Consider the following 27,923-nt stretch of genomic DNA (forward strand, 5'->3'; position numbering starts at 1 on the left):
CTTTAATTGGACTGGAAAACAGTCTTTACACTGAGCTAATAGTAATCTGCAAAAGCCCTCCACTTAGTCACACACTTTTAAAATCACAAAGCAATTGATCATTCACATAATTACCTCGTCTAAATGCTGCATAGATCTGCGTTATACTTGTTGGTATCTTGAACGTGGTATAGGGTTACCTCCTTTGAACAATCTACAGGGCATTCCTAATACTACGCCCTTGAGGCATATAAGCTATCCTATTAGTTAATGTCCCACACAAGACCCTAACACCACCAGCACTGCTATAGGCGGTTTTACCTCAATTCGGACTGAATGATCTGTTGAGCATTTTTTCTTTTTTAATTTTTATTTCTAAATTTTTATTTTTAATCTTGTATTAAACGTATATATACTAGCTAAGAAATGTACCTAGCCCTTTTAAAATTGTTACACTTATGTTATTCTTCAATCGTGCTCTTGACACGGTGCACAACCTACTCCTGCTTAAAGCCTGTTTTTACAATTCTAAATGCAGTTTCAATGTTGTACCACTTTTACATGTATAAAAAACTGTGCCAGCTAATCATTTACCCCGCATGTTACGCGTGGAAAACGCCTGAGGAATGCTTCTGGGGCACCTCAGACCTGCCTGTTATCATTTACGTGCACATCAAAAATAAAGAATTAAAAAAAAAAATATGAAATGACTTTACTTTATTTTTACACTCTGGAGTGTTGCATTACGATTGTTTTATATAAATACCTAGATATTGTGAAATTCCAATGTAACTAAAAGACATGCATAGGACAAATTAGAGATTACTTTATCTTATACATGCCTCTGAAAATGGTAGAACTTGGCAAAAAGCCAATATTGATTGAGTTCCACCAGCCTAACTTTGACATTTCAGTAGCTAAAAAAAAGGGAATACGAGGTTGAGGATAAAAAGCTTCATACCTCACTTACCTTCTCTCTCAGGCACCACCATCTAGGAGATGTCACCTGGGGGAAGGTGTTTGCAAAAAATATAGACACCTATTGAGCGACAGGTTCACTATAAATGTGAGATGAGCTATAAAACTATTGATGATACCACAATTTTTGGGAGGTATAAAGATCTGAAGTTAGTTTTGTAAAAGTTTTAAGACTTGCAGAGGTTGGTGCATCGGAATAATTTATTGCTACTTCAAGTGGAACCTTTGCACCATTTAATTAAGACAGACATACATAGATTTCCATCTATCAAATACACATAAAAGAAAATATTAACTACAAGATATTGCAGACATTTGTCAGCAATTACTGTGTGCAACATATGCACAAATCCCAACACATAAACAAAGAGATTACAGATTGCTATGTGAAGCAAGATGAACATCATTCATGGATGAAGGGGCTCTTATTGACATAGTGCACATGGACATGTGGAGGCAAAGAAAGTATGGTGAATGTGTAGGGTACCAGTCAAGTGGAACGGTGATTTAGTAGACAATAAGTTTGTATGTAGTCTACTTCACATGTTCTTTAATTTTGTAAATGTACGTCACTGACTACTTACACACACATTGTATTATGATTGTGATGTATTGATCATTGTATGATGCAGTAAAGTACTGTCGTGTTGAGGGTGGACAAGAATCCTTCTATTGTTAAAGGGACACTATAGGCAACCAGACTACTTCAGTTCATTGAAATGGCCTGGGTGCAGTATCCCAGCACCCTTAACCCTGGAAAAGTAATTATTGCAGTTTTTTTATAAACAGCAATAATTACCTTTATGGGTTAGTGGCTGTCTACCCGACAGCCACTAGAGGGACTTCCACATTTTCGTCTAACTTTTGGTTGCCTAACTGACACCGGTCATCCTCACGCTATGCATATTGTGCATTGAATAATGCTTTCCTGTGGCAAGGGAGATGCGGAGGCAGCCTCAAGCCAGCACTCAGGGACATCGGCGCTAGACTCAGTTAAGTGACAGAAGGCAGGGGAGGTGGCACTATATTTTCTCCTTAAAGGAACAGAATTGGACATTCTTCTCTATATTCAGGGAAATTTAGATATCAAACCAAAATGTACTAACCTCTGAATGTCCTTAGTTTGCAGCAAATACCTAAAGTCAGCAGTGATACCTTCAAATACTACAAACTGTCTGAGACCTCTCAAATAATGGCCCTTCCACTCATTTAATGAGAGCACTGTAGTATCTCATAAACACCTGGTGAAATGTGTGTAAATAACCTCAACAGATTGTACAATGGCTGATGATCAGATGAATGGGCTTCTCATTCATGAAATGAGGAACACAATAGAAGCAGCAATTCCTAAAATAAACCCGGAGTGGCAATACAAAAATACTTGCACACTTACTAACTTTATATAAACCATTCGTCCATAAATGAGAAGCAGCTAATGTGTATGGCACACTCTCACAAAGAAAATATATTCTTTTTTTTTTTTTGCTACACTAAGAAAATGAGGACAATTTACAGCATTATGTGCTATCAGATGGGGACTTACCGGTAGGTGTTTGTGGAGTGTCCCTTTAATTTAACCATCACTATAAAAGACCCTTTGGTTGTGCTTTATATTTTATGCAAGCTCTGTTTCATGTCACACCACAAAGCACATTAACATATTATCATTATTATGACTTGCATAGAAAGACAGATATGGAGATTGAGAGAGAATTAGGTTGTTTCCTTTTTCTTTGAACCCAGTGCTAATAACCAAACACAATGTAGCTTGAGGACACTGGTGCCCTCTGTTGGATGCATGTAAAAAGTAATGCAAGCGGTAGTGTTCCTTCCACCAGCTACATTGAAACATTAAAATATTAATTTATTAATGTGACTAAGACATTACTGAACTGCATCCAATAAATCTCACGCTCTATTTCCTTCTACGTCTAAAACAATAAAGGTCATGATAGGTTAGTGCAAATAGATTGTCTAGTTTAACAACAATACAGGCATTTAAATCTAACTTGATCTTGCAAGATTCACATTACATATTATAATATATATATACACACGTACATAATTCACCTGCAGGTTGTGTTAGTAAATATATCATAAGAACTTACTTTGCAGCACTTTATAGAGGTTCTGATGATCAGTGTCCATAGACCCACAACATCATGCATACTAGCCTTTCCCATAATGCATTGCGTGCGTGGTATATGAGCAATGGACAGCTGCTTGTCAACCATAATGATGCGTGTACACACTGCTGTCAACAGTGTTCTACTACGTTAGATGCAACATTACATAAATAAAATAAAAAATACTTTGATAAAATAAAAAGCTTGACCTTCTGGGATCCTCATCTTTGCATGACAGCACCCTGATACTGACTGAATGAAAATGTAGAAGTCTTCATTCAAGAATCTGCCTGTTACAACATGAGTAATTACATACTTTTTCATCCAATAAAAAAAAAAAAAAAGGAAACTTAAATAATAAATTGCCTTTCTATGCTACACCTATATTCCAGTTACTACAGCATAGTGGAGTGTTTCGTTAAGAGATTTGATGGCTACCCAGTGTGGTGTAATTAATTATTCAATTCGCTTGGGTATCCAATCTCCTAATCAATGTGATTGCAAGAAAGAAAAGATAAAGATACCTTACATTTCGAGTAAAAAATAAATATCCCACCCCAGCATGCACATACAAACTTACTGTGAGGTGGTAAGCATGCAGTGATGCGCCTTGATACTAAGCGGGTGTTTTTATGCAATGTAGCACACTTTGTGAATATATGCAAACTGAAAAATGGTTCAGTCTTTTTTACCCACTATAGATTCTGTTTAAGCCACTTGATATAACTGTCTCTGGTTCGAACACCAACTGAAAAGTATGTTGGCCAATTGGCAAATATCATGCAGCCATGGAAGCCATCATTATAATGGTCATGAGTAACATCAATCCCTGCCTCTTGCAGACGTCTGGCGTATATGGTTCCATCATCCCTTAAAACATCATGTTCACAAGTTAATATATAAGTCTTTGGAAGCAGCTGAAGCGTCTCCTGGAGTGCAATTAATGGAGAGGCCCGTCTATCAAGTAATGCAGGTATTTCCTGGATTATATTGGGGTTCCCTGTGCTTTGTAACACTGGCTTGTAGTCTTTCTTGAAAGACAAAGGTAACAGTGAATACCAGTTTAAAAGTTCCCTCAAAGACACCGTTTCACTTACATCAAGAGACGTATGATTGTTAACCTCCAACGAATGGGCAAATGTGTGGCTCACGTTTAGGTAATCCAACCAAAACTTTATCATAACAAATCTGGAGACAATTGGCATGTCCCTGTTTTGCTGATAAGAAGGAGTATTGAAATCCAACATTTGAAGTACTGGGTAGATCAAAGCTTGCAGTTTCGGTTTGATAGTTAGATTAGGATCTCCAGCAATCTGCACAGAACAAAAATGACAAGCGCATTAAATGGACGGACAAAATGATTAATAAGCAGGACGTGCTATAACTGGGCACTATGGCTATTTTTTAAAGAAGTATGGAAAGTGGATATATTTTGAGACTAAAATTATTTGTTCATGATGTTGCCTCCAAGTCTAAAATGTAATGACAGCTATATATCAGCCGTTTGTCATCTTACATATAACAATGACATATGGCTCTTTCAAAGCAATATTAAGTCTACTGGAAAGATGACCTTCTGTAAAAACGCTGTATAAAAAGCCATTCATTATCATGCGTGTGGATTGGTTAACAGCATAGCAATAATTATTGGGTGGAATTGGAACACATTTTTGCTGCTTCTGCAAAACAATGAGCATTAGAAAAAAATATGCCAATGTCTGCATTGTCATAAATCTGTTTTAACACTTATTGAGAGAACTACAAAAATACTTTAAATGACTGTCACACAATGACATACATTAACATTATAAATGATAAATCTTCTTAAGTTTCATAAGTTAATATTCAATATCATAGGATAGGATGGCTGATATTAGGGAAACTTTGTGAAATCTACATTCGGGGAATTTGGTTCAGTTTTACCAGTGTTTTTATTTTTTTATTTTACCAGTGATATTTGGTTAAAAAAAAGTTAACAAAACACTTCTAAAGGACACTAGTTAAACACACAGGTTTTCACAATTGTCATGCCAATGCCAAACAGGCTAGAACAGCTTAAAGGGATTCTATAGTGCCAGAAAAACAAAGCCGTCTTCCTGGCACTATAGGGTTAATAGGCCCCCTCCCACATGCCCCCCTTCCCGTGGCGCTGAAGGGGTTAAAACACCTTCAGCCACACCTGAACCCAGCGCCCACGGCGTAGGCAGGGGAGTCCTAATGCGCGTGCGCATTAGTCCTCCCCATAGGAAAGCATTATTCAATGCTTTCCTATAGGAGAAAATCTGATACTGGAGGTCCATGAGGACATCCAGCATCAGATAACGGACTAAAAGTCCGTTTGGATTCCGGTAGCCCTCCAGTGGCTGTCTGGTAGACAGCCACAGAGGGCAGACTTAGTGCTGCATTATAAACATTGCAGTTCTCTGGAACTGTAATGTTTTACATTGCAGCACTAAGTGCAAAAGGGCCACAGCACCCAGACCACTTCAATTAGCTGAAGTGTTCTGGGTGCCTACAATGTCCCTTTAAATTCAGTCTTAAGCTTTAGTCACTGTTATAATCTTACTTAACAAAGCGTAGCTCCAACACTGCCATTCACAGACGTCTGCAGGTGTCAGACTATTGTAAATCCTTCAGGTCTGCCTTGTTGCTTCCCCCTGTCTCATGAGCCTGGTCTTGCTTTTTAAGATTTCCAGCATATTGGTAGCATAACTTCCAATACCTCATGCAAGAGAAAAACTTGCAGTGGGAACATTGTGACATTGGGTGTAGGAAGTTCTCCTGTCTTCCTTTGTTAATCATTTCCAGCCTAGACCATAATGCTTCCAGCACAGAGAGGACTATGCTGAGGATTGATTGACAGGTGGGAGAGGGGACACTTTTTTAAAGAGCATTTTAAATTAAATTCTATACATGTATACATCTTTTTACTTTCAAACATTTCCGCTAGCACAATGTATAGTTGTAAATTTAATTCTGTTTAAATTGTATGCATTGTGATATGTACACTATAAATAAGATATACATTTTAAGTGATTACTTCTGTTTAGTTAATGTGATTTTTGACAAAACAGCTACTTGTAATCAAGCGACATCATACTGGTCCCACTCCACTGGTGCATAACGTCTATAATATTTTCTTGTCCTCTTGTTAGAAAGCATACACACGATTTTACTTGTAATCTATTTAACAGATACAAAGGCGGCAAAATAATGCAATGTACAGAAGCACAAATAAATGTCCATAGCGAGCGTTCATCACCAACAATGGTTCTAAAGCAAACACTACTTCCGTAGCCGTCATTCAAATTACACAGGAGCAGTTATTACCTGCTGGCAAACAGCAGCTGCCAGGTTTCCTCCTGCGCTGTCTCCAGAAATGGCAATTCTGTCTGGATCTATGGAATATTTTTCAAGAATCTCCGGACTCAAGAAGTACTTTGTAGCGGTGAATACATCATCCAGTGGTGTAGGGAAATGAACATCTGGCACTAATCTGTATCTACAAAAAAACCAAATTGTATATTATATTAAATGGAGAATAATGGAAGGACCTCAATTTTAATATAGACAATTTTGCTAAAATAAATGAGAACTGAACCTTTTATACAGAGCATAAAACACAGACTACTAAGGCAAATAAACAGTAATTAAAATACATTTTCAAGTCATCTCATTTCATGAATAATAATGAATACAGGTTGAGCCATTATTGTTAATTTCTAACCTCAATATGGTATCTTTTTGAAACCCAAACTGCCTATTCCCAATATGTTGGCCTACATTAAAGGGACACTATAGTCACCAGAACAACTACAGCTTATTGAATTTGTTCTGGTGAGTAGAATCATTACGGTCAGGCTTTTTGCTGTAAACACTGTCTTTTCAGAGAAAATGCAGTGTTTACATTACAGCCTAGTGATAACTTCACTGGCCACTCCTCAGATAGCTGTTAGAGATACTTCCTGGGTCATGGCTGTCTAAAATGCATCCAAACATTCAGTGTCTCCTCCCTTTTACTGATAACAAAATATAGGATACACGCAAAGAGTGAGTACAAGAAATTAAGAAACATCGAAAATGAGTAAGGGTTCAAAAAGGAGAATGCTGTCTGCCACAACTGATGATGTGGAGCATTTATTTATCTAAATATGGGTGTCAATTATATTTGATGTGAATATCATTCAAGTACCAAGGTATCAAAAATAGATATTTCAACTGACCGAAATCCAACACTGGCATGCACCTCCGCAAACCAAATGGTGGGTAGATATAGAACACACCATTTTTGGACGAGATCACCCGTCTCTCTACATGTGGGTCCCTAAACCATACTGACCCCTACCCCCCCCCCCCAACCGCCCCCTCCATCACTCACTCTCTGGACCTCTGGGACAAACTACAGAACAAATACGACCTATCCTCATTCCTCTCCCCAATGACCCCGATCTGGAGGAACAGACTGTTCCCGCCAGGGCTCACCCCAAAGCACTTTGCCAGCTTCGACCAAAGAGATATGGACAGGCTTAAGCACTTATACCTAAATAATAAGGTGATACAATACTCAGAAATCAAAGATGTTGACACGCTGACGACATTCGATCACTTTTAGATTCATCCAACTACGTAGCTTTGCCTCAAACCCGATAATCCAACAAGCAGGCACAGCAACACCCTCCCGATTCGAAAAAGACTGCACAGAATGCCCGACCAGAAGGAGACAAATCTCAGACCTGTACACATCTTTAGCAACTCACCCCACCCAAATCACACTCCCGTACATAGCAGCCTGGGAGAAGGACTTAGGACCCCCGGGAGATAGCACAGACCGGGCTAATATCTGGGACGCTACAGCGTCAATATCTATTTGTGTAACACACACGGAACAAGCATATAAGATGCTATTCCGCTGGTACCTTACGCCCAAACGTCTAGCAATTATACACAAAACACCCGACACTTGCTGGAAATTGTGCGGCGAACAAGGGACGTTCCTCCAGTGTTGGTGGGCATTCCCCAAGATCAAACCCCTGTGGACACAGATCACTGCTCTATTGACAAAAATCTTGCACAAAACGTATCCACTAGACCATTGGGCGCTACTACTCTCAAAACCCTTGGAAGACCTAACCAGGGCAGAAAATAAACGTAGTGCCCGCATCGCCCTTGCAACAAGGAGAGCAATAGCGGAACTATGGTCGACCACCCGAATCCCATCACCGACGACCATCACCAAGAAAATACTAGACCACATACAAATGGACAAACTTACGTCCTTGCTCCATGACACACCAGATTTTGCTTTCACAAAATCTGGGACCCATGGATCGAGGGAGACACCTCACTACCCTGGTAATATCAACATACCTAACAAAGGACCCGCCACCCCTGGAACGTAGACCCACTAAAGCACACGAACAGGATGAACCCTCTAAACAAAGGGTTCCTATAGAGCATACCCACCACCTAACCCCGCCGGGACCATCGGGCTGGGATCCCGTGCCATGCCCCGCCCTAACCAATCACCCAAAGAGCCCTCCACCGGAGAGAACTCCCTAGAGACCCATCCACCACCCAGGACACTACCACCTCACCCCTGTACAAAGCTCATGCACTTAGATACCCCTTTATATCGCGACACACAAGCCCGAACACACGCGAACCCAAGCTACAAAGGACGCCTGAGACCCAGGTCTATAATTGACCCCATGATACACCAGCACAGACCTCATACACCACGGATCTCGACGACCGACTGCATCTTCTCCGGGATTCGCAGGGGGGGCGGAGGAGGAGGGAGGGCGGTAAATGGATAGTTACTCCCGGTACGCAACAAAGACCCCCTAGAATCCACAGAGACGCAACAAACCAAACGGGTGTGCACTGGCTGACTGTGACGCGCACCGGGGCGAACAGGGTCTCTCCGCTATCACTCCTACTCCCCCTATCCTTAATACTAACTCTCTTTCTCAACACCCCGTTGAAAGACCAAACCTATCACAAAGATGCATATCAACTATATATGTGACGGGCAAGCGTACGACTGTACAGGAAAGCAATTCAGAATGTAAAGCGTAGATGCTCAGGGGTGCAACATATCCCACCACCCCTCCGCGACTCCCCACCTGTTACCACACCCTCACTTACCTGTAATAATAAAAGCAAAATCAATAGGGCATCCGTATCCCCTTCCTTTTCTATTTTTGTACCCCTCCCTAACCCTTAGATTCAGAGCAGCAACAAATGTTACATACAGAGTACAAATGTACCAACAAACATCCGATAATGTAACCAAAGATAGACCGTACCTAACCTGTTTCTTATGTATGATTGTCATTCACATGGTAAATAAGCTCTGCGATCTTTGTAACAATAACCTTATTCCCTTGTTTTCTTCTGTACCCCTACCCCAATGACACTGAAAACAATTCAAAATATGACAAAAATAAAGAATAAAAAAAAAAAAAAAGATATTTGAGTTTTATACATAGCATATAACTCTGAAGCAGAAGATTTAGGACACTGAATAGTTGCCCTTTCTCCTAAAAAGACCAAGTCTCCTGAACTCAAAGAGATCCTCAAAATAGAAACATAGAAACAGAATGTGACTGCAGATAAGAGCCATTCGCACCATCTAGTTTGCCCAATTTTCCTAATACTTGCATTAGTCTCTTATATCTAGGATAGCCTAAGGCCTGTCCCACGCATGGTTAAAATCCCTTACTGTGTTAACATCTACCACTTCAGCTGGAAGGTTATTGCATGCATCCACTACCCTCTCAGTAAAGCAATACTTCCTGATATTAATTTTAAATCATCTTGTTGTGGTAGATTTCCTTCTTTTAAATATACTCCTCTTCTTTACTGTGCTGATTCCCTTTATATATTTAAATGTTTTTATCATATCCCCCCTGTGTCGTCTTTCCTCCAAGCTAAACATGTTAAGATCCTTTAACCTTTCCTGGTAAGTTTTACCCTGCAATTCATAAACCAGTGTAGTAGCCCTTCTCTGAACTCTCTCTAAAGTATCAATATCCTTCTGAAGATAAGGTCTCCAGTACTGCGTACAATACTCCAAGTGAGGTCTCACCAGTGTTCTGTACAATAGCATGAGCAGGGCCGGCCTTAGGGGTGTGCGAGCTGTGCGGCCGCACAGGGCGTCATGGAGCAGGGGGCGCCCTGCGGCCGACACAGCTCGCACATGGCCGGCCGGAATAAAAAATAAAATAAAAAAATGTGTGTCGGGGGCGGAGCTTCCGTGCGGTAGGGGTGGAGCTTCTGTGCGGCGGGCCGGAGCTATAAGCGCCGGAAAACTGCTGCAGGGGAAGCAGGAAGGAGTCCCTGCTTCCCCACCAAACAGTCTCTAGGAGCTGCACTGCCTCCACAGGTAACTGTGTGATTGTCAGTGTGAGTGTGACTGGCTGTCTGTGTGTGTGTCTGTCTGCCTGTGTGTGTGTGTGTCTGTGTGTATGACTGTCTGCCTGTGTGTCTGTGTGTGTGACTGTCTGCCTGTGTGTGTGTGTCTGTGTGTATGACTGTCTCCCTGTGTGTGTGTGACTGTCTGTCTGTGTGGGTGTATGACTGTGTGTGTGTGTGTGACTGTCTGCCTGTGTGTGTGTGTGTGTGTGTGTGTGTGTGCATGACTGCCTGTGTGTGTGTGTATGACTGTGTGTGTGTGAGTGTGTGTGTGTGTGTGACTGTCTGCCTGTGTGGGTGTGTGTGTGTGTGTGTGTGTATGACTGTCTGCTTGTGTGTGTGTGTGTGTGTGTTCATGACTGTCTGCCTCTGTGTGTGTGTGGATGTCTTCCTGTGTGTGTATGCCATCTGACTCTGTGTGTGTGTGTGTGTATCACATACAACCAATACACGCATTTCACACACTGTTAATACACCCATTACAAATATCACACACAGCCAACACATAGCATACATATCACACACAGTCATCACACCTACTATCACATACACAGACAACACAAACATTACATCAGACATGGATGTGAAGATTTTCTGCTGTGAAGATTTTCTGCTGCTCTATTACATTGTCTGCCTACCTTTAAGTCATATGAAATAATTACCCATAAATCCCTCCCTCAGATGTTGAGGTTAGTAGTGTATCTCTGCCCTTGGGTTTTTACGCCCAAAATGCATTAGCTTGCACTTATCCACATTAAATGTCAGTTGCCACAGCAATGACCATTTTTCTAGCTTTCCTAAATCATTTGCCATTTGACAAGTGTAGGTCATTAAATTTATATTGAGGTGCTTAACATGTGGGGTCACCTCTGATACTTTTGTAGCTTTGTGGGTTAATAAATTACCAAGGTATGTTAATTTCAGTTTGTAAAACACATAAAAAAAAATAACAAGTTTAACTTGTATGGCTCATGAACAGGAGGACAGTGGTGGACCAGAGGCTGTATAAATTCTCCTAAACAAATGAAACACACGGTTCCCCATGCATAGGAAAACCATTGGACAGTCATGTTATATAAAATGCCACCATAACATTTATATTTTTAAAGTGTACCTGCAATCCATACATATTTAAAGGGACACTCCACTGCCCAAATACAAAATAAATAAAAAATCACTGTTTAGTAGATTTTCCCCAAATGAAAACTTGCATGCATTTAATTATAAATTTTTTTCATTGGAGTTATATCTAAAATCATCTTGCAAAACCAGCAGTTCTCTTGTTTGCATCCTTTGCAAGTTCTAACCCAGCCCAGACTTTCTGTGGCTGACCAATCACAGACTTCTCAATGCAGCTCAATGAGAAGTATTTGTAAGTCAGGTACTCTGGGCAATTGTGGTCAGCTGCATTAAGCTATTGAAACCAGGAAGTAACATTACCAGTTGTCTGACTGAAAGCCAATGGGGTGTAACCAGGTTAATTTACAAAATTGTCTAATCTTTAGGATAGCTAGTTAAAAGTTGCTAAGTGTTATAACCTGTAAGATTTACCTTTGAACAGCATACAGCCTGTACTATTATTGCCTACCTTGGAAGGAATGTAAACCTTATGTGACATATTGCAGTTTTAAAATGTGCAGCTCAAGTACATGATCACAGGCTACCACTATAAGGATGCTCTTATACATTACAATGCTAATCATTTTTTGTTGCCTCTCCTTGCACTGCCTAGTGCCACTGCGGTGAGGCTTATCGCTGGCCCTGCACCCAGGGATGCATTAATGGCGATCTAACTACATGGTTATTTACAGTATAATAGCTGTACCTAGTAATAATATACTCAACATAACCTGTTCCCTAGTACTGAGCACTCATCAGAGCAAAACGCACAAGGTATAAGAAAGGATAATAATTTTGTTTGTTATAAATAGCTACTAGCATCCTCCTGTTTACCTCTAGAACATAAGCAGCCTACTTTTGCCAAACTATTAAGTATTAATTACATGACCAAGCTAGAAGTTATTCTACTTTATGCTTTAAACGTGTATCATTTTTGATTTAAGAAAAAAGGTGCGCAGTTATGCCAATCACCAATTTGCCTACACTGTTAACCTCATTGTTTACTCTTATCTTGCTTTTTTCTGTCGTGGCATAGCGAGAATGCTTGTTACTCTCACACACTTCAAAAATAAAGAATTAAAAAAAAAAAATTTTACAAAAGTGTCTCTATTGAGAGAAAAAGAGGACGTGACCCTAAGGGCTTTTTAACCTTGTATGTATTGTTTTACATACAGTATGCAATGAGTAAACATTGTATTTAAATACACACCTGCATAACCAGATGAACAAATAGTGTGTCATAAGAGATTACTCAATCTTGAAATCAGCTCAGTAAATTCTGCAATCTTTGTTAAAATATCATAAACACATGCACATTCAGGAAAGGTGTAACATTTTTAAACTTACTCAATTGAGACAACCAACGCATTCACATCTTCAGACACTTTACGGCACAAGTTGTCATAAGATCTTGTTCCTAAAACCAACCAGACATGTCAAAATACAAATATAAGAAGAATACAAATGATTAAGCAAAAATACTAAATGATCACTTATATATATTATTTAATTTCATAGTAACATATTCCATTCAGTAACTGGATTCACAAAATACAAATTATATCTATTTTCAGACACATATTGGTAGGCAAGTCCTATTGTAAATATAAATGTAAATTACTCTTATTTTATTATTTACATAGCGCCAGCAAATTCCATAGCGCTGTACAATGGGTGGACTAACAGACACGTATTTGTAACCAGACAAGTTGGACACACAGGAACAGAGGGGTTGAGGGCCCTGCTCAATGAGCTTACATGCTAGAGGGAGTGGGGTAAAGTGACACAAAGGGTAAAAGTAGGGTTATCAAAGTAGGTTGCTAGAAAAGTATTCACTGAGGGCTTAGTAGTTTATTTTTGACAGTTGCAGGAGAGTAGTCAGGGTGCGGGGATAACAAGCTGTTATCAGTTTAAGTGATACGCTTTTCTGAAGAAGTAAGTTTTCAATTATTTTTTTTAACCCCTTAAGGACCAAATTTCTGGAATAAAAGGGAATCATGACATGTCACGTGTCCTTAAGGGGTTAAAGGAGTGGAGACTGGGTGAAAGTCTAATGGAGAAGGGAAGAGAGTTCCACACAAAAGGTGCAGCTCTGGAGAAGTCTTGAAGGCGAGAATCAAAGGTGGGAGTACGGACAGAGGATAGACATAGGTCTTTGGCAGAGTGCAGGGGCCTCGACGGGACATACTTGTGTATTAGGTAGGATAGGTAGGTTGGAGCATCATTATGTTAGCAAGAATCTTAAATTGAGCCCAATATCTTACTGGAAGCCAATGTAGGGATTGACAGAGCGGGGAGGCGTGGGGGGTGCGGGCGGACAGGAAGATGAGCCTCGCCGCCACGTTCATTATAGATTGCAACGGTGCAAGTTGGAAACATGTAAAACCACTGAGAAGGGGATTGCAGTAGTAAAGTAAATAAGCATCACATTCTCCGGAACTCTTAAATAATTACATGGAATCAGTATGACAAGACTTAACGTTGCATGCCAGACTCCACAGTCTTGCTGGTGACTATTTGTCTTCAATGGCAGACTTGAAGCATCTAGATTACTAGCTATGCTAAAGGTTCATAATGTCTCGCTCAATGCAGGATTCCTGACTCTATTGACTTTGTCAAAATAAAAAGGCATTCAGTTTTGAAAATTAACAATCCTTTTACACGATTTATGTAAGAAAAAAGCACTCTCAGACCTGTAAGGACCCATGAAGCGCCTGGTATGAGATGCTTCCAGGTAAGCAGGACTAGCTAACTGTGTCTCAAAAAAAGCAGTCACTGACAACCTCCAAACTGTAATTTCACCACATGTAGATGTTGATAATGTCACATGAGTATATTTCCTTCCTTACCCAGCTTGCTGGCAAGCACAGGTTGCTTAATTTCTCAAAACATCATGCTCACCTCAGCTAGTCTGAGTTGTCACAAAAAAAGTATATTTCACACAAAAAATAAATTTAAAAAAATCATACTGGGTTAATATGACTCCCATTTACTATCAGGAGGATTTTATAGTCTCTAATGCCTCCAGCTGACATCCCGCAAGTAGGGACAAATGCACTAAACATGCCTCCAGCCAGCAGCTGCTCTACCTCTAATATCTTATGCCCAATCACTAAATGCCCCATACCACCACTAACATCCCCTCCCCTTTAAAAAAGAAAGAAAGAAAGGCATAACTTACCTGTAATCCAGCCCCAGTTCTAGGCAGGTGGGGGAGCAAATGCCCCCCCTCAAGCAATGGGTGGGGTAGAAAAAAAAGTAGGGGGAAGACATGCCACTGTCCCGCATGTGTGAACCCCTGCACTGATATAATGACAGGAATAGTCTTGTTGTTGTACTCCCCCTGCTCTCACTCATAAGATGGTCAGGATTAAGAGAGGGTCATTGTTCACTCATTAGTTGTCCATCCAATAAATATTGAACCGTTTCGGACTCGGTGACTAGAGGTTTCCAAGCTTCTTTTCACCCCAACTAAATAGGTTCCTACCTGCCCCTCTCACACTAATAACAGCGTCAGGGCCCAACGGACATAAAATATAAAAGCCTGTGAACAAAAAAGATTTCTATACTTACCATGTACGTTTTTTTTTGTTTTTTTTCTATCTTCAGCTCCCCAAAAGTGACAAGTAAAAATCCATTATAGCCTGCCACAACTTTTAAAATTAAAAAAAGACACAAATTGCAAAAAAATAAATAAAAAATAAAAAAAAACAGAAGTCAATCAGTCACAGAGCTCTGACAGGCAAGTCACTCATCTCAGTGTATTTTTTTTTTTTTTTTATTTGCACTGGAATACATTGCATTTTTATTTGGCCTTTTTTGAGACTGACAAAAGAAAATTGAATAATTTTTTTGCAAATTGTTTATTTTACTTTAGACTTGTGGGCTCCACCCACTACTAGTGTGATGTAGGTAGACATCTTTTGGGGTGGGGGGTTCAATATTTATTGAGCAGGATGGGCTGGAAACAAAAATTGAATTACTAACATCCCACCAGCTGCTAATGGTTTTGGGGGAGCATGTCCAACACCCCTGGACTATTTAACGTGTTCTCATCCAGGCATGCGGAGGAACAGTGGCAGCTTACCCCTATATAGGATTTATACATGTCCCATCCCACTGTTAATAAGATGGGGTCTTTAGCGAATGGGCAGTGATTACAGGCCACGGCTCTCCTTATAATAAAACATACCTTTATTCACTTATTTCATAATCCTCTCCTGGACAGGAGATTAGGGATAAGAGCAGTTCCATCAGACCATAATGAGATGCTCCTGATTGGTGCATCAGATCCTGGGGTGGGTGTGGTACTCACAGTTACAAGCAGGCACAATAAGCAGTGTTTCATTTCTTTTGGTGGGCTATTATGATTCACTAGAGGTAGCTCGTGACAGTACTATTTGCTGGGCGATCCGTCATTTGATTATAGGAACTTGGGACTGTGACTCTGGGCAGTGGTGTCAGTCTCTTGACTTTACATCTTGATGGCTTGCTGTGTGTTCGTTTGTTGATGCTCTTCTGTTCTTCAGGTCTCCTATTAGGTGATGAGGGTCCCTGTCGTGGTAAGGCTGACAGGTCCACATGTTGTAGGAGGGGCTCCGGGGCATCCTCCGATGTCAGTGTGAGGCTCTCTCCCCCGATTTCAGTTAGGAGGGATCCTTCCACTCCCCAGCGGTAACGTATGCTAGAGTCTCGTAGTTTCCTGGCTATAGGTGCCAATTTTCTGTTTTCTGTGAGGACAGAGAATAGCCACTGTGTTGCCCTCATTAGGTATTGTCTCCATTTCCCTGGATCGGGTCATTATGGCAGACCTCACGTAGATGTCACGGGTCACCACAATGATATCCCTGGGTGCTTCACTGGGCGCTGCAGCAGATTTCCACACTCGGAATGCAGAGGTGATCTGTGGCATGTCAGCATTGCCTATAATGCCCATAGTGTTTATGAGGGTGTTGATATAGGGTAGGAGCTGTGCGTTTCCAATAGTTTTGGGAATACCTCTGAGGCGCAGATTTTTACGCCTGTGTCTTGCCTCCATTGTGGTCCCTGTTTGTCTCAATTGTTGTACCTGAGAGGTAAGCCTGTCCAGGCTATTGTCAGTAGCCCGGAATTTGTTTTCTCTGGAGGTCTCTCATGCCTCTAGGTCTTGGACCTTCTGGCGTACCACCTCCACCTCAGTCTGGACTTTCTGGAGGTCTTCCCTTCAGACCTTCCTTAAGTCTACCAAGAGCCTCTTTATGTCTATCTTTGTGGACGGTGACTCCTCCTCCTCGGACTCCGAAGAGCAGGATGTGGAATCTGATTCTTCCTCCTCTAGCAAGGCTTCAGACATCCGCTCAATAAAAACGCCCATAGGAAAACATTTCTCAATGCTTTCCTATGGACGTTCTGCGCGCTGAATGCAATTTTCACATTCAGCGTTGCAGAAGCACCTCTAGCAGCTGTCAGGAAGACAGCCACTAGAGGCTGGATTAACTCCTTAACGCCGTTACGACGTACCATGCCGTCCCGCATTAAATGGGCTTTAAAGCCGTTGCGGCGGCATGGTACGTCGTAACGGCTTAAGCCCCCAGGAGGAGAGGTGTACTCACCTCCGCTGCGATCCTCTACTTGGGGGCTGCCTGAGAGCCCAGGCAGCCCCCCTCCGGCAAATGAGGCCCCCGGGGGCCATGTGATCGCTATCAAAGAGCGATCACATATGGCCCCCTATAGCTGGCTATGGATCTGCCAGCAGGGGGACTGTCTAAAATATCAGACAGTCCCCCTGCTGGTAGGAAAGTAAAAATAAATAAATAAAACGTGTAAAAATAAATTAAATATATTTATATAACTGTATTTTGTTATTAATATATATATATATCGGTAACAAAATACACTTAGAATGACATTCTATATATATCTATCTATATATAAAATACAAATAACCGCAAATATATATATAGATAAATACATATAATTACATAAAAGATTACATTAGTATACACGTAGAATTTAAATACCTATAAATGCATATATATTAAAATTCTACGTGTATATTTAAATAATCTTTTAACGTAATTATGTGATTTGATTAATTAAAATTTGATTGACATGCCTGACAACACAGGGAGAAAGTGCAGAGAATTTAATTCGCAAGCACTATATTTGACCCTGTAACTCTCCAAGACACCATAAAACCTGTACATAGGGGGTACTGTTTTACCCGGAAGACTTCGCTGAACTCAAATATTAGTGTTTCAAACTGGTAAATTGTATTACAATGATGATATTTTAAGTAAAAGTGAAGTTTTTCACATTTTTTACTAGTGAACGGCACTTTTATGGTCTATATTATTGTTGTAATATGTTTTACTGTTTTAAAACACTAATATTTGTGTTTAGTGAAGTCTCCCGAAAATAACAGTACCCCCCATGTACAGGTTTTATGGTGTTTTGGAAAGTTAGAGAGTACCATATAAGGCTTGCATTTCATTTTTTTCACATTGAAATTTGCCAGATTGGTTATGTTGCCTTTGAGAGCGTATGGTAGCCCAGGAATGAGAATTACCCCCATGATGGCATACCATTTGCAAAAGTAGACAACCCGAGGTATTGCAAGTGGGGTATGTCCAGTCTTTCTTAGTAACCACTTAGTCACAAACACTGGCCAAATATTCGTTTTTTGCTTTTTTCACACAAAAACAAATATGAACGCTAACTTTGGCCAGTGTTTGTGACTAAGTGGCTACTAAAAAAGACTAAACATACCCCACTTTCAATACCTTGGCTTGTCTACTTTTTCAAATGCTATGCCATTATGGGGGCAATTCTCATTCCTGGCTACCACACCGTCTCAAAGGTAACATTACTAATCTGGAAAATTTCTATTTGAAAATGGAATGTTCTATATTTGACCCTGTAACTTTCCAAAACAACATAAAACCTGTTAATGGGGGGTACTTTTGTACTCGTGACACATCGCTGATTACAAATATGTGCATTTTTATGCAGTAAAACCTAACAGTATTATGACATTCACAGTTAAAATGTCAGACAGAAATGGAAATTTAAAAAAAAATCTTATTTTCTCACATTTTTTTTACATTTTATTCATAATAAATTATGTTCCATATATGAATAGTTAATGATAAATTAAAGCCCTGTTTCTCCTGAACAAAATGATATATAATAAGTGTGGGTGCATATAATTTGAAAGAGGGGAACTACGGGTGAACAGACAAATAGCGCAAATTCTAGTTTTTGTTTACGTTTTGTGCACTATTTTGTGCACGTGCACTATTGACTCCGTCCTGAAGGGGTTAACCCTGCAATGTAAACATAGCAGTTTCTCTGAAACTGCTATGTTTACATCTGAAGGGTTAAAATCCCGGGGACTTGACTTGAGCTGAAGTGGTCTGGGTGACTGTAGTGGTCCTTTCATAGTTATATAATTCGTTCTGCCGCTTTGTACTAGAATGTAATTACTTTACCCACCACTGTGACATGTTAAAAGAGCTAAACTGGCTGTCGCTGCAATCCGGACGCACTCATCTTTCCAGCTTTGTGCATAAGAGCATTTCTGGGAAGCTCCCACCCTACCTGAGTAGACTGCTCTCCCCAGCTGTCCCCACCTCCTGAAGCCTCTGATCCAGTACTAGCACAATATTTAGCATACCGCAATACAAAAATAAAGTAGCTCGATACTCATTTTCCTACAGAGCACCGCAATTATGGAATAACCTCAGGGACACAGTCAAATCTTCATTAAATCTAAAAACTTTTAAGAGAGCTATGGCAATATACCTCAGCACAGAATGCACCTGTCGTGGTTGAATATATTTATTACCTGTTATGTATTAAATTTATATATGTGTGTATGTATATATATATATATATATATATATATATATATATATATTGTTTGTATATTGTATTTTTGTAATATTGTATCCTATTGTAACAATGTTTTGTGGACTCAGGACATACTTGAAAACAAGAGAAATCTCAATGTATCCATCCTGATAAAATTTTTTTATAAATAAATAAGTTCCAGAAAGCTTTGTTTTACATATATATCGCATCAACACGCAATCAAAAAATAACAGTGCCCAATTGAAATCATTAAATAAAATATTTATAAAAGTAAAACAAAAAAAGGTGAAAATTGTAAATATATTGTAACAACATACTTGCGCTTCCAAGAGCCCATCCGCCACCGTGAATATAAATAATACTGCGTTTCAAGGTTCCGGACGGTACTGTTGTTGGTTCAAAAATTCTAACTTCAACACCATCAAAGACAGTATCGGTGACTTTCATATGTTCAGAAGATATAGGATCATGTTTGTCGAAGTAATTAGATACAAAATTCAGGACTCTCAGGTGATGGCTGAGACCAACATAATGGGCCAAGTTGCTCTAAAACGAAAAGAAAAACAAGTAAAATATAAGTCTTTAATGTCAAAACGTCCACATGAAAAAACAACTAATCTTACCAACTGATTTGTGCTGGAGAGGATGTGGCCAGACGGGTGCCTATATCCACATGTGGTGTGAATGCCCAGAGGTGCAAACTTACTGGAAACAGATCGCAGTGTTACTTTTGACAAAGAGGTTTCAATAGACCCGTGGGTGTTCTTATTGGCAAGATCTATGGAAGATTGGACAAAAGCGGAACAAAACCTTTTGCATAAGGTGAACCTGGCTGCTAGGAGAGCTCTGGCAAAGGTTTGGTTACAGAGGGAGACACCTACTATCCCTATGGTGATACAAAAAATGAAAGATATGTTCCTTATAAACAAATTAACAGCGCAGGTCAGAGGGACAATGAAGAAGTTTGAAAAGACTTGGGGTCCCTGGATGGCTAGCGCAGCGAGTGATTAAGAGATGGGTGGGGTGGGCTCAGTCCCCCACATGCACCGCTCATCTTACTTTTGATAATGATTAGCAGCTGAATATATATATATATATATATATATATACTATCTCCAGATGGGACTTTAAGGATCCCCCTATGGGTGCTCATAACCTAGACTGCCCCCGGGCACAATTTGATATGGTCTTTCGGTCTATCCGCCTCTCGCAAGTGATACCCTGGATGATCCCCCTCCAACTACTCCTCCTATGCTTCCCTCTCCCCAGAATCTCCTTTGTGCACTCTCTGTTCTCTGAGGGACCTTTTTCTTATTCTCTATTCTTCCTTTCATCTTTTTTGTTTACCACACACAAATTTACGGTCGCTAACACAATAAAAAGAGGATGAGCGAGCACATCTGGGTACAATAATGTCCCAAGGTTCTCCTAAATGGGATGCAACTATTGACCGTAGGATCTCCCTATCTATTTTGGCATTTGTTTGTATTGTGGTATGAGGTTTTATCTTCTCTTTTAAAAACAAAACAAAAACAGGACGGGATGCTTGCTATTGTACGATTACATGACCTATTTTACGACACACAGTCATGGTCGCAATTAATGATTACCATTGTTTAACTATCCATAGTTGTGTTTTTGCTGTTATCATGTAAATGAATATTGAGGATGTGATTGTACAAATGTTCGATTGTGTGTAATATTATTTTGTTTTGTTCGCATTTACTTTGTTAACCTGTCTTGAAATAAATAAAGAATTTAAAAAAAAAAATGAAAAAAACAACTAATCTTATATTAGCCATTGTACGATGCTGTGAAATATGTTGGAGCTTTAAAAGTAATAATAATTCTAACATATTACACATAACATGTATGAATCTAAAAACATCACTCTAACATTGTGTTATTTTGTTAATCTGCTATCAGACTGAGCCAACTCAAAGGTCCTACGGGTAATGATTGCAAAGAAAATCACCCTAGACTGATCCTTCTCCAAGACCCATGTCTGGTATAAGGCAAATCCAGAACACATGATGGCATTTTGCAGATGACCTCATGACAGTCACTGAGTGGAAAACAGACTTTAAAAATGTAGGTTAAAATATACAAGGTAGCATAAATACTCAGCTCCACTATTTCAGAATAAAAATTGTGTTCTTGAACTTGTTAAAGCATACTTTGCAATGTATAATTATCCAATTCTCAGTACATTACAACAGTCAGCATCTGTAATGATAAAAGACTATGCTGCTAAAAAGGTCCAGCATCTGCTGAATTCCTGTTGCTCACATTACAAATACTGAAGGTGAAGAAAGTAGGGGAAAGTTCAGCAAACACCCATCTGTTTTATGATCCAGTGGAAATCTCTTACTGCCCTCCCTTGCTGGTCATAACACCAGTACAGATACTAAGAGACAGAGTAAAGCTTTTGTCTGCTGCCTGTGTATTCCAGTTATTATTATTATTATATTTATATAGCGCCAACAAATTCTGTAGTGCCAGTTGTGCAGTTACAGTGTGATATATTTAAAGGAACACTCTAATTCTAGAAAAAACAACAACACATTTTATTTAATTAGATGCTTTCCTTTCATGTTTCAAATACGACTATTAGTTTGGTTTTATTTTAAATAATTAAAATACAATTAAACTCACATTTACTCCAAAAGCAGGGACAGTCTTTAAGCTGCAGTCAATCCTCCCTGGATGAAGTAAGCTGTCCTGATAACTTTTGTTGTATGATACGACTGATATGGCGCTACCCAGGACATACTTGAAAAACCCAGGACATACTTGAAAACGAGAGAAATCTCAATGTAACTTTCCTGGTAAAATATTTCCTAAATAAATAAATAAATACTGCAATCCATAGAGGCTGCAGTGCTCCTCAATCCTCTCTTCAAGGCACACCTAACAGTCCAGGATTTAAGGATTTAGGGATTTCCTGGGTATATCTAAAGGTGTATAGAAAAAGAAAAAGAAAAAAACACAATAGAGTCTAAGGTGTTTTTAGTTTTTTTTTCTTAAACACCTTAGACATAACCTGGTAATCCCTAAATCCTGGACTGTTAGGTGTGCCTTGAGGAGAGGATTGAGGAGCACTGGAGGATGCATTGGATCCAAAACTTCTATATTAGAAGCATTAGCCACACTTAGTGTCATCATGGGAAAATCAAAGGTCTTAGAGTAAAACTAAAGTGTTATGAATACAAAGTTGTACTCCTAACACTATAGTGCCCTCTGCCCCTCACCTCCCCAGCACATAAAGGTTTAAATAACCCTTTAGTCACTTATCCGATTCCAGTGCCAATGTCCGCCTCCTCCGATTGGGGGCCCTAATACACATGCACCGCAAGTGCCATGTGCTCACTAGGCTTTTCCCATAGGAAAGCATTGACTCAATCAGGGGCGGATTGACCGGTCGGGCACTTCGGAAATGGTCCAAGGACCCGGCCGGGAGGGGGGCCCGCCGGCACACTCTGCGGGGGCCGGCCGCCCCTCTAAATGCTGCAGCCGCCTGAGCGCTCTCTTAACCTCCCTGGCGGTATGATTATGTCAGGAATTTTGTACCAAAAGCGGTACCATTTTTTTGCATTTGAATTACCCGCCCAGTTCCGCCCCCATGTCAGGCATGTCAATCAAATTTTAATTAATCAAATCACATAATTACGTTAAAAGGTTATTTAAATATACATGTAGAATTTTAATATATATGCATTTATAGGTATTTAAATTCTACGTGTATACTAATGTAATCTTTTATGTAATTATATGTATTTATCTATATATATATTTGCGCTTATTTGTATTTTATATATATATAGAATGTCATTCTAAGTGTATTTTGTTACCGATATATATATATTAATAACAAAATACAGTTAGAATGAAATTACATATGCATATATAATTTATATTAAATTTTGTTTCAATATTTTATTTATTTATTATTTTAATTATACGTATATATGTACATCTATTATATATATATATATATATAATATATATACATATTATATATAAAAATATATTTAATTTATTTTTACACTTGTCTTTTTTTATTTTTTTTATACTTCCCACCAGCAGGGGGACTGTCTGATATTTCAAACAGTCCCCCTGCTGGCAGATCCACAGCCAGCTATAGAGGGCCATGTGATCGCTCTTTGAGAGCGATCACATGGCCCCCGGGGGCCTGATTTGCCGTGGGAGGGCTGCCTGGGCTGTGAGGCAGTCCTCCCGAAGCGGATCGCGGCGGAGGTAAGTAAATCTTATCTACCCCGAGCGTGACTCGGGGTTACCGCTTCTGGCAGCGAAAATTAACCCCGAGTCACGCTCGGGAATACCGCTAGGGAGGTTAAGAGCCTCAGGCGGCTGCAGCTTCTCACCTCCCCTCCCCTGTAGCGTGGCCGAGCTGCTATCCGGTCCGCGGTGCCCGGCCGGAGTGATAAGAGGTGCACACTGTGCACCTTCCTGTCAGTCCGACCGGGTACAGGATACAGAAACTCCTGTTCCGCGCGGAACAGGAGTTTCTGTTTCCTGTACCCGGCCGGACTGACAGGAAGGTGCACACTCAGTGTGCACCTTCCTTTCACTCCGGCCGGGCACCGCGGAATGGATAGCAGCTCGGCCACGCTCCCCCCTCTAAAGATTGTGTCTAAAGATTGTGTAGGGTGTGGCTGGAGGTGGTTCATGGAGGCGGGACAAGGGTGGCGCTTGCTGCGGAGTATGGGTGGGGCCTGTAAGGGGGCCCTTGATTTATTTTGCCCGGGGGCCCTGAGGGTTCTCAGTCCGCCCCTGGACTCAATGCTTACCTATAGAGTTTTCTCTGACGCTGCACTTCCTCATACAGAGCGTGAAGATGTCCATTGTTGTATCGAACGTAAAGAAGTGCCTCTCTGGTATGTTTTAAATTGCAGATCTAAGGGGGATAGTGCACCCAGACCAATTCAATGAGATGAAGTGTTCTGGGTGCCTATCGTGTCCCTTTAAGGAGGGAGATCCTTTAATTATATTCTTAGTATAGACTGGATGGCAATTAGAGTTGCAGGAAACGGAGTTGTGTTTGCATCGATCTCAGTGAATGCTCCGTTACCCTGTGCAAGTTACACTGATGGGAGATTGCAGGGATATATGATGTCACACCTCACAATTTCAGAAGCTTCCATCTGTTAAACCCATATATTCAAAACACCATGTGAATAGGACAATCCACAAAGATCTGTGTGTTTTCTGGGCAAAATATAAGACCATTCATATTTACTTGCCAGCAAGCCAAAACATTGCGAGTTTGCCTTCAGTCTAACTGCTGAGATCTATTATGAATTTTAATTAATTAATACATTCTAGTTATGGTTGGAGAACCTACTTAGCATGAGAGCTATATTTTTTTTTTAAATGTTGTAAGATTTACTCAAAATATTATAGGCTCATACAGATGAGGATAACAACAGAATATGTTGTATACTCTTGGATACCAAGGCAGAGGTTATAGTGTATACCCCATGCTGATAGTCACTGCAGTGGATACTGCTAAGCTTGGCATGTCTTAATATCATGTGAGCAAAGGCTAGAAAGGACTTCTGCATTTGCAGACTAGGGAGTCTGGGGGTTACTTCAAGTCATATTCCATGTGGGTAAAAAGTCAAAAAACAGCTTGACACATTTTGTTAAACTTTCTCCCCCTTCCTTTGTCCCTGGGCAATGACCAGATGGAGCAATACGATTTTACTCCAGGCTGGTATCCAGGGCTCTTATGTAGGTATTAGGGCTTTATGTAGAAATCACAAATTCTGGGAAATAAGTCAGTAAGCCACAAGTAGGAATTTGTATCTGTAGGACATTTGGTTTAATGAAAGTGCAATAACGTTAACCGCTTTTTTCTTTTTTCCTTGAAAACCATATCAACTGAACTGACCCTCTTAGCACACTGTCTTTTCTCAGATTATCAGTCAATATCAGGATGTGCTTTTCTAGGTGTGGCTAACTGACTGGCATTCACACAATTTGAATAAACAAGTCTAAAAACCCTTTCGATAATACCACAGAACATGTGTAGGAGCAGTCCTGGAGTAATCATTTGAACAGTCTCTCTCATGAAAACATTGCTCTGTCAAAATTACAACTCTTATCTTGCCCATTAGGAAACTGTAACACCCATGTGATAAGATGTTTCTCAATTTGGCTATTTTTGCCTAAAACGTACCATTGCTGATTAGTGAATAAAACTGAGACAAGTATTTGTAATATTACTAAATACTGCTATGCATAATTCAATCACGTGCAGGCAAAAACAATTTATCTGTTTACAGAAAAGACCCTGTAAATCCCCCAAAAATTTCAGCTTATCAATACTCTCCTGTGTCAGTAACTATTGAAATAAAACACACGGGAAACATTTGTATGCTATTGTTTTGGTACATTTTCACTAAAATAAGTTATTTCTATTAACAGGTATTATATCAATTATTTAATATAAAAACTAGCAGCAAAGATCATAATAGTGATAATGTATAAAAAAAAAATTATAGAATGTTTTGGAAAATTAGACAAGCATAGAAAAAGAGAAAATGGTTACTTGTCCCGAGACCTATTAAGTAAGTCTCAACACCATCACTTCCTGAGTTTACTGAAGTGGTTATGATGTATAGATACAATTCCTGCAGCCTGTTTACATCATTTATTTTAGTTTGTATGATATTTTATTTCTCCAAACATTTTATTAGGTTTAACCAGAATAACAGAGCATAATGTAGTTTGTGAGATATTTAATATGTTTTATTAGTACCCTAGCCAGACCCCTGAGGGTCAATGAGACAACCACTCTACTAGCTTCTTCATAAGAACTTTGCTCATTTTTTATATTTTGTGTTGCATTTTGCGTTGCTTACTATAAACCTGATTAGAACTGCCCTTCCAAATGCATTGCATTGCATTTCTCCATGTTTCTCTAAGAAAGCAAAAGCATTGCTAAAGTATATGGATTTTCATGCATACACAATTAATCCTCAATGCTTCTCAATGAGAGATGCAATCGTTTGGATGATGCACAGAACTAACTAGGTAAAAATGTGAGCTGTGCTGTGTCTTTGTAAGCGTGGTTGTGAATACAATGCTTTAATTCAAAGCAATACATTGTTGAATAGCACAGTTGGATTACAATACTTCTCTATTAGAAGCTCTCAACCAGACACAATACTCAGCATGAACAAAGATGTACATCCTGGGCAGAATGGGGGTGGATCTTCACCAAGAGAACAGGATCCTGAGGGTAATAGCAGGTTAAAATGTAGGATAGTATTACAAGGGCGTAACTTTATTCCTAACATTTTGTCACACACATACCTTAACAACAGAATGTGCCACTGACAAAAGAGCTGTGCAAACCTCTTAAAAAAAAACCAACAACAAAAATCTTACAATGTAGCAATCACCATAGAAACCAGATGAATTAACATTCAATATCCAGTTGGTTTCTATGGCAATTGCTCCATTTAAAAAATAAAAATAAAAAATAACACACCTAACACACCTTTCTAAATCTCACTTTTGTGCATTCATATTATAATCCAAAATAATTAATAATACTTTAGACAGCTATAAAAATATTCATCCGAATATTTGGTTCAACGCATAATAATTGTGTTTTTTTCCCCTACTGCTATATTCTATCGCTAAAACAGCAGTACATTTTTTAAATAAAAATATACAGTGCATAATGTTGTATTAACCTCTAGGAGCACCGTTTGCTAGGTTTGACATACATCAGTTTCCCTATGCATGTCACATAAAACAATTTCGATAAAAAAAGGAAACCTAACTTCGAATAGGGATAAACTTAGTTCTCATATTTATGAAGACAAGGAACAATGTGACCTGTTACACTGACTGCTTTAAAAATAGATATAGATTAGACAGGAAACCCCCATCCAAAAGCAGTCTATTGAGATTTCCCCATGCAAGATGGTCACAGTTGTTGTGTGTAGAATGCCATCTAATCCTTAATAATCAATGTAGGTTAGAAATAACGTAACATACCAAATCCTGGGCACATCTGAAGGTAGCATCTAACAGCATGAGTTTCCATGGCTCAGATACAGTGCTGGGTAAAGGGGTGTACACATAATAGGCAGTGAACACACTTATTGCAGTGAGCAGGGCAGACTGCACTTTCATGATGAACGCTGACTCTCCCCAGCTCTGTCAATACCGACTCTACACAGACCAAGTTTCAGCAAGGTTGTCGCTTTCATTGAAGAGCTATGACATGTGCTGTCCAATCACACAAAGGCAGGAAGGCATGTCATCCAGGCCAGTGTCATGTCCTTGCAGAGCTACAATGTAAACGACAGAAAAAGCAGTGCCACCTAGCGTCAGCAGGCAGCATGCACGTTTAATCCGGAGCACAATATGAAGAATACAGCTCTGTGTAAGAAATTCTTAGCATTCCAAATCAAT

The 27,923-nt window shown here is 39.7% G+C and overlaps 1 protein-coding gene across 1 annotated transcript; it reads right to left on the reverse strand.

Annotated features, from left to right (window-relative positions):
- Positions 1-923: 923 nt before the first annotated feature.
- NCEH1 (neutral cholesterol ester hydrolase 1) lies at positions 924-27,764 on the reverse strand. The gene is made up of 5 exons (XM_063442685.1): positions 27,504-27,764; positions 19,787-20,015; positions 12,966-13,035; positions 6,414-6,585; positions 924-4,396 (listed from the first exon to the last, which is right to left on the reverse strand). The coding sequence occupies exons 1-5, from the start codon at positions 27,639-27,641 to the stop codon at positions 3,779-3,781; spliced, it is 1,227 nt and encodes a 408-aa protein (XP_063298755.1). The 5' UTR covers positions 27,642-27,764; the 3' UTR covers positions 924-3,778.
- Between the last annotated feature and the right edge of the window lie 159 nt (positions 27,765-27,923).

Source organism: Pelobates fuscus, chromosome 2, assembly GCF_036172605.1.
Source record: "Pelobates fuscus isolate aPelFus1 chromosome 2, aPelFus1.pri, whole genome shotgun sequence".
Classification (NCBI taxonomy): domain Eukaryota; kingdom Metazoa; phylum Chordata; class Amphibia; order Anura; family Pelobatidae; genus Pelobates; species Pelobates fuscus.

Excerpts from the sequence above, each read along its gene's own strand:
- NCEH1 (XM_063442685.1), bottom strand. The coding sequence starts at position 27,641 with ATGAAAGTGCAGTCTGCCCTGCTCACTGCAATAAGTGTGTTCACTGCC. Across the intron at positions 13,036-19,786 it reads ATGGGCTCTTGGAAGCGCAA|GAACAAGATCTTATGACAAC; the intron begins GTATGTTGTTAC and ends GGTTGGTTTTAG. Across the intron at positions 4,397-6,413 it reads CAGCTGCTGTTTGCCAGCAG|ATTGCTGGAGATCCTAATCT; the intron begins GTAATAACTGCT and ends TGTTCTGTGCAG.